General features: G+C 35.5%; 1 protein-coding gene and 1 long non-coding RNA gene across 2 annotated transcripts; both read right to left on the bottom strand.

The window, feature by feature from the left end:
- Positions 1–641: 641 nt before the first annotated feature.
- LOC18422891 (voltage-dependent chloride channel 1, chloroplastic) lies at positions 642–11,208 on the bottom strand. Its single transcript, XM_088871418.1, has 4 exons — positions 9,883–11,208; positions 3,480–3,647; positions 2,378–2,584; positions 642–1,063 (listed from the first exon to the last, which is right to left on the bottom strand). The coding sequence occupies exons 1-4, from the start codon at positions 10,549–10,551 to the stop codon at positions 890–892; spliced, it is 1,218 nt and encodes a 405-aa protein (XP_088727544.1). The 5' UTR covers positions 10,552–11,208; the 3' UTR covers positions 642–889.
- Positions 4,037–8,241, bottom strand: LOC148781432 (uncharacterized). Its single transcript, XR_016058983.1, has 2 exons — positions 7,724–8,241; positions 4,037–7,425 (listed from the first exon to the last, which is right to left on the bottom strand). It is a non-coding gene; the product is annotated as an uncharacterized LOC148781432 (long non-coding RNA).
- Positions 11,209–14,599: the final 3,391 nt, after the last annotated feature.

The raw sequence follows: 14,599 nt of genomic DNA, 5'->3' as shown, positions 1-14,599 counted from the left end.
ATAAATTATATATATATACATATACGAATGCCTTTTTTTATCAACAAAACAAAGGTTAGCGTTTTGGTTAGCGCACCTTGTGTTAAATGACCTCTTTATAAGAGGTCTTGCCTGATTCTAGGCTGGTTTTTTTGAAGAACAATCATTGGACACCGAAAAAAATGATGTGTTAAAAAAAAGGGTAATGGGGATGGGATTCAAACCCTCATTGGGAGGGACTTTAGTCGGAAGCGCTACCCAATAGACCATTCCAACATGTGTTAAAAATTCACAGTAATATTATACTTAAAACTTAAAAATATTGTGTACAACTAACTCGGCTAAAACTCGCTTCACCCATGGGCCGAGGCCGAGTTACTCAGCAGAGGCAACCCAGTTTTAAAACGCTGGGTTGTTGAATCTACATGCCTGGCAGGAGAAATTAGTCGAAGTATATGGGAGGCCATGCTCAGAGAGAGAGAGAGATGGGAGGAATGGTACTGCTATTCTTAACCCACATGAATTGCAAAGACGGTATGAAAATTTGGCTAGAGGGATGGTCTTCCAAGTGAGAAGGCAATAACTGCAACATTACTCATAACAACTATACTTTGCTTCTAGCAGACGAGAAGAAGGGGGGAGGGAGGTGGCAGATTGTCGTCTTTCAATAAGATTGCAGTAATGGCATTAATACTCTTAACCAGTATTACACATGGGTGGGCTTGCCACATTGCTGCCTTGCAATAGAACTGCAGTTATGGAATTGCTATTCTAACCAGGATGTATACATAAAAATCTATACCTATTTACATATGTACAATAGATGATTCAGGATATGGTACCTGCCTCACAATCTCTTCTTCAGGATATGGTACCTGCCTCAAAATCTCGTGTCTTGGCTTGTGAGGAATTAAGAACGAGGCCTACCATTTGTTGGGTGCTCACTCAAATGCCTCTCCTTAACCTTGAGTCTGTCGAGAATCGAATCCTGAAGGGCTGCAACTTCACTGATGCTCTCATGGGCTTGGTCACATAATTTATTGAGTGCGAGCATAGGGAACGGTTCCTCAATAAGAACACCAACCTGTTGGTGCAATACCCAAAAATAAACATAATAGTAAATATCTGGCCGAACATATAAAAAGCTAAGAGATAAGTAGTTCCTAGTATTTTGTAACTCGCCCGAGTCCACTCAGACACAGGTAAGTTACTTGGATTCACCCTATGACCGAGGCCGAGTAGGGGCGAGTTCCCTTACAAGGGAGGAAAAAATATAAAAAAATAGAAAAATGTAAAAAAATAAAAAGCTTGAAATACACCACCATATTATTTACAATTAGTTTTTTGTATGATTTTTATAGTTTTTAAGGTGATTAGGGAACTTTTATATTTCTCCCTATTCCAAATTTTCAGAAATATTCAAAGATCTAAATCAAAATTTTCAATAATCCTTTTTTTTATAGAGTTTTTTCTACATCATCTTTTTTGTCTTTTCATATTTTTAACTATTTTTAAAAGAAATTTTTACTTTCCTGTTTGCCTTTTTTTGGGTAGTGAAGGACTTGGCTGTGTCCAATCGGCTCAGCCAAGGGCCGAGTCGAGTTTCTGAACACCGGTAGTTCCAATTAATTTATAGCCAACTTAGTAAGGAATAATCCATTTGATCATTGAAAATCTATGAGCACAGTGTCATCACCAACCAAATTGATGGATGAACAATGACAGAGGAAAAGTGGGACCTAACCCACTTGGATCATGTCATGTTCTGTTCCACTCAATCTCCACCACCATTCATCCATTGGTCGGATAATGATTACATTTTTTTATCATGGGGATCATAGCACACTTTCCTTAATAATACTATGAAAGGCAAAATTCATGACCATAGAGGAAAGGTCATAAATTAGTATACACTGATTAGTGACAGTTTAATCAATAGGATTCAACAAATCATGAATGATATTTTTTCGTTTTTAAGTAATGCCCGTTGAACTCAAAAGAAAAAATTACCATGACCTAATTTAAAAGCACTTCACTGTTACTCCCACCAATCTCTCTCTCTCTCTCTCTCTCTCTCTCTCTCTCTCACAAGAAGAAAATTACCATGACCTAATTTAAAAGCACTTCACTGTTACTCCCACCATTCTCTCTCTCTCTCTCTCTCTCTCTCTCTCTCACACACACACACACACACACACACAAACACAGGAAGATATGCATGCAGAACAATATTATTTTCTGTATTTATCACAAATTTCTCAGACAATCTAATGATCTACAAGAAAATATGACTAACAAATATTCCTAAATTTGAAAATAGAGGATCTGGTATCTTATGTTACCAACGTAGAAAAGAAAAGGGAAAAGAAGGCATAAGAAAGGCTTTCATTGTACTTACTTCTTCAATGCAAAATAAAGATGCTGCACTAATGAAAGTGGCAGGAACAACAATCCAATTGCAGTCATCCCAAAGTATAATGGGAAGAGTAAGGTGCCAAAGAACAAGAAATCTCGATGTTAAACGGGTGTAAGAAAGAGGGATAGGAATTCCCATTAGACGATCACAAACACCAATTCCTTCTGTGAAGCAAGCAATATGTGATTCCTGTATAGATGAGAAGACAATGAAACAAACTATCCAAAGAAAAAGAAATAAGAAAGATAAAAGAGGAACTAATTAATAGATGGGAAATTGGAAATTTAAAGGGCGAACCATCAACATAATAATGCTTTCACAAAACAACTCCAAATCAGCACAGGTGTCAAAATAAAGCTAGCAGTGCTCGTCCACTACATCAGCAAATTTTTTAACGAGATGAAAAATATACAAATCACTTGGAGACTCTCTCTCTCTCTCTCTCTCTCTCTCTCTCTCTAGTGTGCATGTATGTGTCATTAGTGGGGGGGATAATGATGCAAGGGCCCTTCCAAAGAGCAGTGTGGCACAAGCCTCAAGGTACTCTGTTTCTGTGTGTGTGAGGAGAGAGAGACAGTTGTCGAAAGCTATGTTTCATAAAGATATAAATTTTGTTGTTCCTGGGAGTATAGACCATAAATGTGTGCAGAGATCCATGACCTATGTTATAACGCAAAAATAGAATGCCCCAAAAGTTGATTGTTAATGAATCAAACAAGTTTCAATGCTGAGGTTGTGTGTGAATCATTTTTAAGTACAGCAATGATAAGTGGATACTTGGTAATAAGTAATAACACTTAAAATTTGCATATAACAAATCGGATTTGCCTCACTCTTAAAAGTAACCTCCTAGATTAACAACCAGAAGTATTTTGTATCGACTCACCCAAGTATCACAATCCAGGGGAAAAAGTGAGGGTACAATTAAATGGTCATTTTATTGAATTCTCAAGAGTTGAATTGTATTCCAGAACGCTACCTCTGGAAAAAAAAAATCGAATTCACATTGATTCAATTATTGGATTTTCCATTTGCTTGAATTTCAATCTTTCACCCAAAAATTTATGGATTTTCCAAAATTTACCAGGATATTCCGTTTTGCTTCATCCAAGTGAACCAGTTGAAGACTTTGTGAAATGAATTCGATGATGCATCGAGGATGGTGCTTCGAGCTTAGAACAACTTCTAGATCACCTTCATCAAGCAAATCCCTCAAATCCTGATGGATATCAGAGCCATAAATAACATGGCACTGCAAGAAAAAAAGGTCAAGTTAGTGCATAATTTCACAAAGGTTTTGCAAAGATATTAGGAATCCTTGCCTTAAGTTCCATAAGCATTTAATAATATATTAGTCACATCCAGTAATTTCAGTAGCTGCCGATCAAATTTCTCAGTGGAACTCCAACAGAAACAAATAATAAATTGGAGCAAACTTGCAAACATGGATTTAAAAATCACAGATCCAGATCAGGATGGCCAGGGCACTGAACTAGTTCCTTTACGAATAGGGAATCAGACCAATTTGGAAAGACTGGCCTGGTTCAGTCAATCAACCAGGTGATTAGCAACCCAGGTTGGAGAACTGGTCAATTCCCACCAAATTAATTTTTTTAATACTTTTCATTTTAAATGAATAACTTTGTTTTTCTTTTTTCACACCAGGGAATCAACCAATCTGGATAGGAATTGCCGGTCAGATCAGCTCATCGAAGGGCCAATCCAGGACCCAATTCCGGGTTTTAAAACTTTGCTTGTGAATGCCATCTAAAAAAGAGAGAGTCCATAAATAATAGCAATATAAATTCCATGCAGTCCAGCTATGTGCAGCAAACTTCAAGACCAACGCCTTCAGATGCAGTTTCCAGCCTAGTCTGCTAAGCAAACTTCAGGGCCAATGTTCAAGCCTTTAAATGTGCTTTCCAGCCTAGTTATGCTGCCCTTTCTGAAATGGGGTCATAATAGTGATTTGTTATGCCCACATGAAGTCAGGGTATCTTTTCAGGAGTTTTCTCAGGACGATTTTTTCATTCCATATTTACTCAAGGGGAAAGTGTCGAAATAGGGTTCAATTCTAACTAGGAGTTCTAGTTACATTGAATAAGGATTACAGAGTCCAAATGAAGTCTACAAATAGGAGTTTCATTAATTTCTTTTTCAGAGTTGTTTATCGTTTTAAGAACATAGCTCTTTGATAATTCTAGTGAATTTGCAGAGCCATTGAAGCTTGGCTTGTCAGTTTCCTTTTTCATTTTCAATCTAATTTATAAAATAAAAAAATAAAAAAAATCGAGCTCTTCTTTGTCTCTTTGAATTTGCATAGAAAACAAATTCAGTGAGTAATTGATTATAAAGGGAAAACTAGTAATTGATTATAAAGGGAAAACAATTCTTGAAGATTGAAATACTGTCATTTGTAGTAGCTGCCATATAATAGTAAGTTAAGTAGAAGTAGAGGCAATTCACAAAATGTGAAAAAATGTGAAGACCAAATGTGAGGAATAGGGAAAAATAAATTTCCAAGTGCCAGGCCTTCACATTTGCATTTCATTTGAAAATTATTTATGCAAAGAGCAACAAACATGAATGATGAAGAAGTAATCATCATCATGGCTAAACTTTAAAACAAAGGGGAATGATAATGGGTAAACTTTAAAATAAAGGGGAACGATCATATGTATTTTTAATACACCATATTTAGGTGTATTGAACTTTTGGCTGTCAATTCCACCCATTGAAAAATCTCCAAGCCCGAGGAAATGAGAGCTCATCAATTTTTCTTTTTAAAGTGAAATATCTTTTACTTCTTTGCCCTTCTCTATCTCCTAGTTCAAAGCCACACTTTTTCACCCTTCCCCTTTCTATGTGTCACTTTCACCCTCTCGTCTCTCTCCGTCTCCCGTGTTCTCCATAGCAATGGTGATTAACCCTCACGCTGTCACCCCTGTCACCTTGTATATATAATTCTTAGACGTTATTTGAATCTCTCAATTTGCCTCACATATTATGATTCATGTTTGGCTCCAGTGATGCCATTCAAGCATAAGAAGAACATGAGAATTGCCATTGCTACCACTGCAAATGATGACAAGGTGGAAAAAGGAAAGCTTCATTAACAGACCTTTCAAACCTATAAGTTCTCTATAATTTGCGCAACATGCGAATTTGTGAAACTCAATACCCCAAAAGTCGATTGTTTGACAACTCTCCTGTAGCATGCAAACAAATAAAGGGAGAAAATGTCTGCAAGAATTGCAACTGTCCTAATGTGAGAACCCTAACAACTAAAGGAAGAAAAACCCAATTTCCATATTTTGGCGCCTATGACTCCATAAAAATCCATACTTGAGGGTAAGGTATACTCTCTTCTCGCCTCTCTCCTGGAAGAAGAGGAAAAGCAGGTTGGGTGTTTACCTTTCTCTTTTCTGCTTCGGTAACAAGGTTAAGAGGCAGCAAGCGGCAAGCAGATTACCGTGGACAAGTATTTTTTGGGGGAGAAATGGTGTTGTGGAAAATTCTACACCCAACTCAAAGTTGATTCAAGAAGAGAGATAAAAAAACTCCAAACCCCAACTCACCATTTTTTCCAGGGCAGTGGATAAGGCGGAGGCTTATTTGAGAACAGCGAAAGGAAGAGAAGGTCCATTTCTTCACTAGTTTTTAAAGAAACAAGGTGTGTTTTTAATACCAGGAACCTCAGGTATAAGAAAGAACAATGAAACACTCCCTGAAAATTCTATCGCTTGAGCTCATGCTCCCTTTCTTGTTCAGTCTTGAAAGTGTTGTCTTCAAGGTTCAATCTCTCTAAAAAGTATCAATAAAATATCTTTAAAAAATATAATTTTCCCTTAATTTTTCTTTAAGAGGGCATTAGAATGCATGCAAAAGGATATGTAAGTGGTGGGTTTGAGATGAAAACGAGGATATTAGTTAGAGAGAGAAGGTTTTGGATATCGGTTTTGGGAGGTCAAGAATGCATGGGGACGGTAATGGAGGGTTTTGGGTGCTGTTTACAAGAGGGTACAATATACAGAAGTTATTTCTCAAAAGAAAGGGTAAAATAACTCTTATACGAGGTAAGACGGGGTATTGAAAATACAAAGGATCATCCCCAAAAATTATACTAAATCCAAAGTTGCTTGGACATAATGCCATCCTTTGGTCCTATAAATGAAGTTAGTTACTGGAATATGGAGTTTAGAGACCCAAAGAACAGCATGAGTTATAAGGTCTTCACCAACACCTACATGGTTGACAGTAGCTCTTGTGCACCCCATCTATGATGGCATGTGATGAAGTGTAAATGCACAATAAGACTCAAACTAAATGGATAAAAAACAAGCAACATAATGGCATTCTATGTTGCTCACATATGTATTGTAGCTCTCGAGTACCTAATTCCAGAGACTCAATCAGAACCATAGGCACCATTCTCTGCAAAATAATGTAAATGTATGAAGTAGTAAAACATCACCCACCCCGCAAAACCAAAAGTAATGGATACCAATTGTACATATTAAATGACCTAGAATCGACCTTAGGAGGTGTTGATCAAGTAGGATAATTTAATCTATTATGAATTGATAGTGTAGCACCAGTGTAATTGGCTTTGCAAGAGACCATCCATCATGATACAGTATTATGGGAACTATACCAGTTAGATGTACACTGGCTTTGCAAGAGACCATCCATCATGATACAGTATTATGGGAACTATTCCACTTAGATGAACACTCAGTAAAGTCATCAGGCCATTTATAAATTTAATTAATCAGCTATGAATGCTAACTATGTCTAACTGCCACATATTAAACTTGCCACTCAACTGATCCCTAAGACAATTTTATAGGGATTGATATCTGCTCAATTTTATGCTGTGGGGCAATGTGTATTGCACATACATAATTCACAAAACAACAAAGAAGAAGATGAACAGATCAATGTACGACCAATCACACTTGGACATAACATAAACCTAAAGAAAATCATCATCATCATCATCCAAGACTTATCCCAATTCCTATGTGGACCTTCTAATTTGCACATTTTCACAAACTTAAAGAAAATGTGGAAATTAAAAGGTCCACATAGAAAGAATAGGATGTAGGAAAAAATAAACAGTCACAAACAGAAAAAGGAGAATAAAAGAAATATACCCAACAATAAATCAAATGAAGAAAAAGTATAAGAGAGAGGACAGAATTATGCCCAACAATAATTCAAAGAAGTATCCTAGTTAAAAAGAAGAAGAAATATAAGACAAAGAACAACCGAACACTAGAAAACTAGCTTGATATAGACCATAAATTAATTAAAAAACATGTGGACATAGAAAACGAGATAGTGCAGTGTGACAGATGTGTGTGGATGAATAGATTGTAACAAATAGCAATGAAGAGAAAAAATGAAAACAAAAACAAAGGAAAATTATGCAAATATCCCTTATATTTACCAATATTACGAAAATACTTTTAAGTTCCTATTATTACACCTCTATCTGTTTTTTCAACTTACATAATACTTTTTTTTATTAAAAAGACATAATTGCCCATTTTCGATTTTTCAAAAACTGAATTTTTTAAAATTTTCAATTTTTCAAAAACCAAAAATCTCACTTTTTCAGTTTTCAACTCAATTTCAATTTTCAGTAAGTTACTGGAAATGAACCATGATTTTCGATTTTTCAAATAGTGAAAACCGAATATCTCACGTTTTCGGTTTCTGAAAAACTGAAAACTTAGTTTCAATTTCCAGTAAGTTACTAAAAATTAATCATGATTTTCAGTTTTTCAAAAACCTAAAATCTCAAATTTTTGGTTTTGAAAAATCAAAAACTCAGTTTCAACGTGTTTTAGATAGAATGGCCAATTATTGTAATGGGTGATTGTGATTGGTTAAGTTGGTGTATGCTAACAGGCCATTCGTTACCATTTTGAACACTTCTCACCACTCATATTGCCATGTGGACCTCTGCTTGAAGTTTGGTTAGGTTGGAATATGATAACTTTTGGATTGTAAGTCAACACCAAAAGATATAGTTTTTTTTGGGTAATTCAATGGGGAAGACATGCCCCTATCCGTTTTTTTTCAATTGATTAGGGAATTACATTTTGAAAGTGTTAATTAGGGGTAACCACGATGTGGTAACTGGGTGTGGGGATGCTACCGCCAGAAGATATAGCTAATTCAATGAAACATCATGTACCTCTCCATGATGGTTTAAAGTTAAACCACAAGAAGGAAAAAAAAGGAGGAAGAAATCGAACGAGGAATCCGCTTATTAATGCCTTAAACCACATGTTTAACCAAATTTGCCTTAGATCCTCAGGAAAGTGGGGCATAACTGAAACTAATTAGTCCAAGCTTTAGAATGGGATCTCTTGTGAGAGAGGAGAGAGCGAGAGGCACGGAAATGGAGAGAGGGGAGAGCCGAAAAATTGTAGAGACGAGAGAGACACAGGGAAGATGGAGGTAAATGGACGGCCCTACATTTCGGTTTTCCAAATATCGAATTGGGTCTATTTTTTGTTTTTGAAAAACCAAAATTGACCATTTTTGTCCTTTTTTAAAATGTTACGAAGATGAAAAAACAAATATAAGTGTAATAAAACTCATAGGTATTTTCGTAATAACGATAAATATAATGGATATTTACGTAATTTTCCTAAAAACAATAAGGAAAGTATAGAATAAGATCATTTACCGTCACATTAATCTTGACCATTAGATGTGAAATTAGCTGGCTGTAATTATTCTATCGACCAAGCTCAGACTTAAGTTTTTTCGAACTTTGTAACACATCCAAGCTATCAAATTTTACATTGGATGGTCGTAAGAAATTGACCACCTTGCATCAAAGACAAATGATATCATTCTATATAATCCCGGAACAATATACCCACCAAAAAAAGGTTTATTTTGGTACAAAATAAAATCCAATTAATTAATAGAAAAAACCCAGAAATCATAATAATATCAGAAAAGTAACTTGGCATAAAGCAGATAATGATATTCAATACCACAAGGCCAGAGAACCCAGTGAGAAAAAGAGAGAGAGAGAGAGAGAGAGCGTGTGTGTCTGTCAGTGAGAGAGTGGGACAGAATAAACGAGAGAGAGAGAGAGAGGAGAGGAGAGATACACAGACCATAAAACGACTCAATAGCATAAGGTTAGCAAATCTGATTTGAGGAGAGAGAGAACATGGCCCAAATAACAATTCAATAACATTAAAACCCAATATTGAGAGAGAGTTTTGTGCATGAGAGAGAGGGAGCGAGAGGGCATCAGTGCAAAAGTACGAGAGAGAGCATGACCAGAAAAGAATTCAATCAAAATAAAAACCCAATCTTGAGAGAGAGAGGTTTGTGTGTGAGAGAGAATGAGAGAATACTTCAATAGCATGAGGTTAGAAAACAAAATGTGAGAAAGAGAAAGCTGTGTGTGTGAGAGAGAGTGTGTGTATGTGTGTAAGAGAGAGAGTATTCACCTTGAGTGCAACAGGAAACGCCATGATATACCGAATAAGTACGCTCTTCATCTTCCTATCAACTGGTTCTCTCACTGAAACCCCAACAAGCCTCGCAAGCTCATTAGCCCCAGTAATTACCGTACCCCATGCCTTCCTCCCCTCCTCAAACCGAGAATATGAAGCCTCGGTCCTAAAAACCAGAAGAAGGGCCAATGCTGGTGCAGTGAGTTGATATGGCAATGAAGAAGCCCTAAGAAGAGGGAAAAAGCTCGGGACCCAGTTCATCAAAATCGCAGTGTTATATGAAGCTATAACGGCAGCCACAGTTGTGAAGAACAATACGGGTGGAACTAGAGAGAGAACTACTCTCGATGAAAGGCTCGAGAGAAGGTGCCTAACATGGCGGAGAGAGCTTCGATGTTGAATCCAGTCATTGTGGGTGTATAAATGTCGCTCTTTTCGCATTCCTCTCTCTTTGATCTGGTCTGCCCAGCCTGTAATCGCTGTGAGAATGGAACTTAGGGATAGTGTTTGGGTTTCGGTTTGCAGTTGGGGGTTTTGAGAGCAGAGGATTCTGTGGCCTGGTGCTCTAGTAGAGAGGGAGAAGCAGTGGTGAAAATGGGTTAGGGTTTTTGAGGGGGGCAATTGGGGGTGGGTATTGGAAGAGAAAGTGTGGAGCTTGCTCATGGTAATTTTTATGGTTCAGACTTTGGAGTTGAAAGGGAATTTATATGCTCTTATGCAGGAATTTTCTAAAGTGTCTGGAGCTTCAGAGTATAAAGCTATGTACGTTTAGGGCTTTTTTTGTTCATGGCGATTGTTAAGTTGCAAACATGGTATGAAAGGCTGTTACTTTACATGGATTTCTCAGAGTTTGGATTTTTCACAGTATAAAGCTCCACGGATCCATGGTCTCCATCGGACTCGCCAATTCCCTTTCCTGTAGGGGTATGAAGTAGCATAGCACTAAGAAACTCTTGTCTAAGGGTTCTCCTATGGTCCAGAGATTCAGAGAATTGCAATCCATCAGAAAGTTAGGTAATTCACTGCTAGGGCCTCCATTGTCAGGGTTTTTCTAAGGTTTGGAGTTGCAGATAAATAGGAACGTTCTCTTCCAGGGTTTGGAGCTGGAGATGATAGAGATCCTCTCTTCTTCTAGGGTTTTGAGATTCACACACTGAAATTTTCACTTCAGGTTCGACCATGGCTTGAAATTCGAAGACACATAGCAGTGGCCTTGAGAATTAGGGTTTTTCTAGGGTTTCCCAATTTTTCTAGGGCGTGGGGGTTCCATGAGGGGAAATTTCTTGTAGGTCGGGAGAAATTTCTAGGGTTTTGCTGACTGGTTTTGGGGTGGATGAGGAGAGTGCGAAGAGTGGACATGGTTGGAGGTGAGAAGTAGCGAGGGTGACGAGCGTGAAATTGAAACTTTGGAAGAGCTTGCACGGAATGACCGAAATTTCGGGCACAGTCCCAAGATGTCAAAATGACACCGAAATTTCGGATCGGAGATAATAAATTAATGCCACATCGGCGCGGACAAGCGCAGGGAGGTATTTAGCTTTTCCATGACCCCTCATCTCACAGCCGTCGGATCTGAGTAGATGGCTTGAGTTACAATTTCACAAGCTAGCTTTTAACCGGTAGATCTTAATCGGACAATCCATAGGTTTTTATTTTAAATTTTTATTATATAAGTCATTTTTAAGCCAAAATTTTGGAATATGCATGGATCTGACAAGAGCACAGGATAAAAATAAAAACAAATTATTTTTTATTATGAAAAATTACCAGAATACATCTTAAAATTTTAGAGGTATTTTGATCATTTATTTTTTCCAGTTCATCTTAATTTTATGATCGGTTTCTCAAAATTTCATTAAAAAATATTTTATAAAAAATAAATAAATAAGTATTTGGTCTGACATTATGGTATGAACAATCGTAACCGTTCTATTTAGATGGAACAATTGATAAGTGGGATACCATATATATGTTGTTGGGGTCATATAGAAAGTCTTCATATTTTAAGGGAAAATATATAAAGAGGCCATTAACTTTTGGTACAAATAATCTTGACCATTGGATGTAAAATTGGGTGGCACTTATTTCATTGCCTAAGCTCAAAGTCAAAAGAAATTTTCTCGAACTTTGTGACATACCTAATCTCTCAAATTTCACATTGGATGGTTATAAATAATTGTGATCTCCCTATAACAAAGTTAAATGGTCTCATTGCATACAATCCCATATTTTAAATAAGGACAAACTTTATATAAGGTTGCAATCTTAAAATGTATAATTAAATATGCATCTCAAAACTTTATCAAAAATGGTTATTTTAATGCCGAAAAACCCTTTAGTTTATCATCGAGATGTATAAATATAAAAAAAATTTAAATCTCATAAATAATGCATCTTGCAACACATTATCTAGATCGTCCATTTTCAAAAATTTTAAATAGCCTATGATGCTCTGGAACGTCCACTTACAAAAATTGCAGTGTGAAGTTCTAAAGGATCGCAGTCCTGTTAAAATTGTAATGGCTTTTTAGTTTAAAACGATCATGACTCTAACAAAATTGTGATCACTTTGTGGTTTAAAAGCATCACGTTTCGACTAGTGCCATGATGGTTTTTTAAATAAATGAACAGTGAAAAAGATCACGGTCCTTACAAAACCGTGAAAGGTGTTAGCGAATAAGGTTTTTTTTAAAAAAATGTTTTTTTCAATAAAATTTGACGTAAGATATTTTTGATAATTTTCTAATAAAATATTATATTTAATAGATATGATATTTAATAGATATGTATAAATTTACTTTTTCTATAAACGGTAAAGTTTATATAATGTCTTTGTTAAAAAAACTAAAATTGATACTGAAATTTTATTATGTCCATATAAGACCCTCATGAGGTATGGAAATAAAGCGCACCTATAAATTTAGTCTGGAGATGTAGTTTTGATGTCTGAAACATATGATAGTTGTGTAGAGATGTAGTTTTTATGTCAAAAAACTTATGATGGCTTGAAAACATGTTTTTATCCAAAATTGAAATTCTAAAGATGGTACAGATCAAGTAGACTTATCAATACTTGAAAATCTTAAAAATAGATGGTGTAGAGAATTTGCGACGAGATGTACTGTTCATAGGATTTGAAATCTTTTATTTTATTTATATTAATATATATTGAGTTCAAGATGATCAAATTAGAAGATTTTCCAATACCGGAACACTTTCTTCTAGATTATTTTTGTGGGGCATCCTACTTCAATGGTATAAGTTAACACCTTGTATAAACTTGTTCTTTTTATAAATCACAACAAGTGGTTTGGAAGGTGATAGAGAGATAATGCAAAAATATCCCCAATTTTGTTTTGGTATCATGTATACTATGAGATCATTTATTTTTAATACAAATATATCACAATCACTCTTAGCTATTGGATGTGAAATCCAATTGATGAAAGTGTGTCATAATATTCAAGAAATTTTATTTTGGAGTTTGTGTATAAACGATGATACATCCTCGACCACCCGATTTTAAATTTAATAGTCTATGATGATTGTGACCACCTTGTATTAAAAGTAAATGGCATCATTATATACATTTCCTTTTGTTTTAATCATACACTAAAAACTGAAAAACTTACTTAACATGTTATCTTTATATTATAAAGGTAAGGTATACCTCATAACCTACTTGATACTACTGTTTTAATACTGGAAAACCCTCAAATTGATTATCTTCTTCTCGACATGTATGGATACCGAAAAAAGAAAAAATTTCAGTCCTAAAAATGGTGTAGCTGAACACATTGTGTTAGTCTGTCAATTTTCAAGATTTTAAAAATTTTATAGATCAGCTTGACATACATTATTTTTTTATCTTTAAGTTTCCTAATTCGGGGTAGAAATTGATTTTATGTCATTGTAAGGATTTTTACACCCAAATTGCGTCTTCCGATAGGGTTTGGATGTATGTATAAACCGTATCCTTAAAAATTTATATTGTTTTTGTATGGTTGGCTGTTCTCAAGATTCAACATAGATTAAGAACTGTCAAGAAATGAATGAAGTGTTGGATAGTATTCAAAAAAAAAAAAAAAAAAAAGGGTCCCTCTTATCGAAAAAAAAAAGAAAAAGGGGTCCCTCTTATCGAAACATGATGAATTGTCATGACACGAGGCTAGAAAATAAAATATAGCCGTGACATATAAAAGTAATTTTGTTAAGTTAGTCGACGGGGACTCGGACCCGACTTGGCACCCGATAGGTATACCCAACCTACGTTCGGATATGAGTTCAAATTTTTGACTCAATAGGCCAGGTTTTGGTTCAAATCTTGGACGTGAATACTATTCGTGTCTAGGCCCAGGTCCATGTAGACCCGACACGGACATGATATGAATAGTATTGATATTTAAATAATATTTAATATATAATATTAAAATAATATTAAAATAAATATAACTATATATTTGTAGTTGTAATATTTAAAAGAAAAAGTTTATATAAGATTGCAACCTTAAAATGTAGAATTACATGTGCATCTCAAAAATCCATCGAAAAATATTGTTTTAGTGTTGAAAAACCCTCTAATTGGTCATCTCGACATCGAGATGTATGAATATCCAAATATATATATATATATATATATATTTTTTGAGTCCCAAAAATAGTGCATCATGCAACACATTATCTAGACCGTCCATTTTCAAGATTTTCATAT

This window comes from Amborella trichopoda, chromosome 7, assembly GCF_054954075.1.
Source record: "Amborella trichopoda isolate Santa Cruz 75 chromosome 7, AtrichopodaSantaCruz75HAP2 v2.0, whole genome shotgun sequence".
Taxonomy (NCBI): Eukaryota; Viridiplantae; Streptophyta; class Magnoliopsida; order Amborellales; family Amborellaceae; genus Amborella; species Amborella trichopoda.
This window is presented reverse-complemented; position numbering and strand designations above follow the sequence as displayed.

Excerpts from the sequence above, each read along its gene's own strand:
- LOC18422891 (XM_088871418.1), bottom strand. The coding sequence starts at position 10,551 with ATGAGCAAGCTCCACACTTTCTCTTCCAATACCCACCCCCAATTGCCC. Across the intron at positions 3,648-9,882 it reads CGTTTCCTGTTGCACTCAAG|TGCCATGTTATTTATGGCTC; the intron begins GTGAATACTCTC and ends TTTTTCTTGCAG. Across the intron at positions 1,064-2,377 it reads CTTTATTTTGCATTGAAGAA|GTTGGTGTTCTTATTGAGGA; the intron begins GTAAGTACAATG and ends TTGCACCAACAG.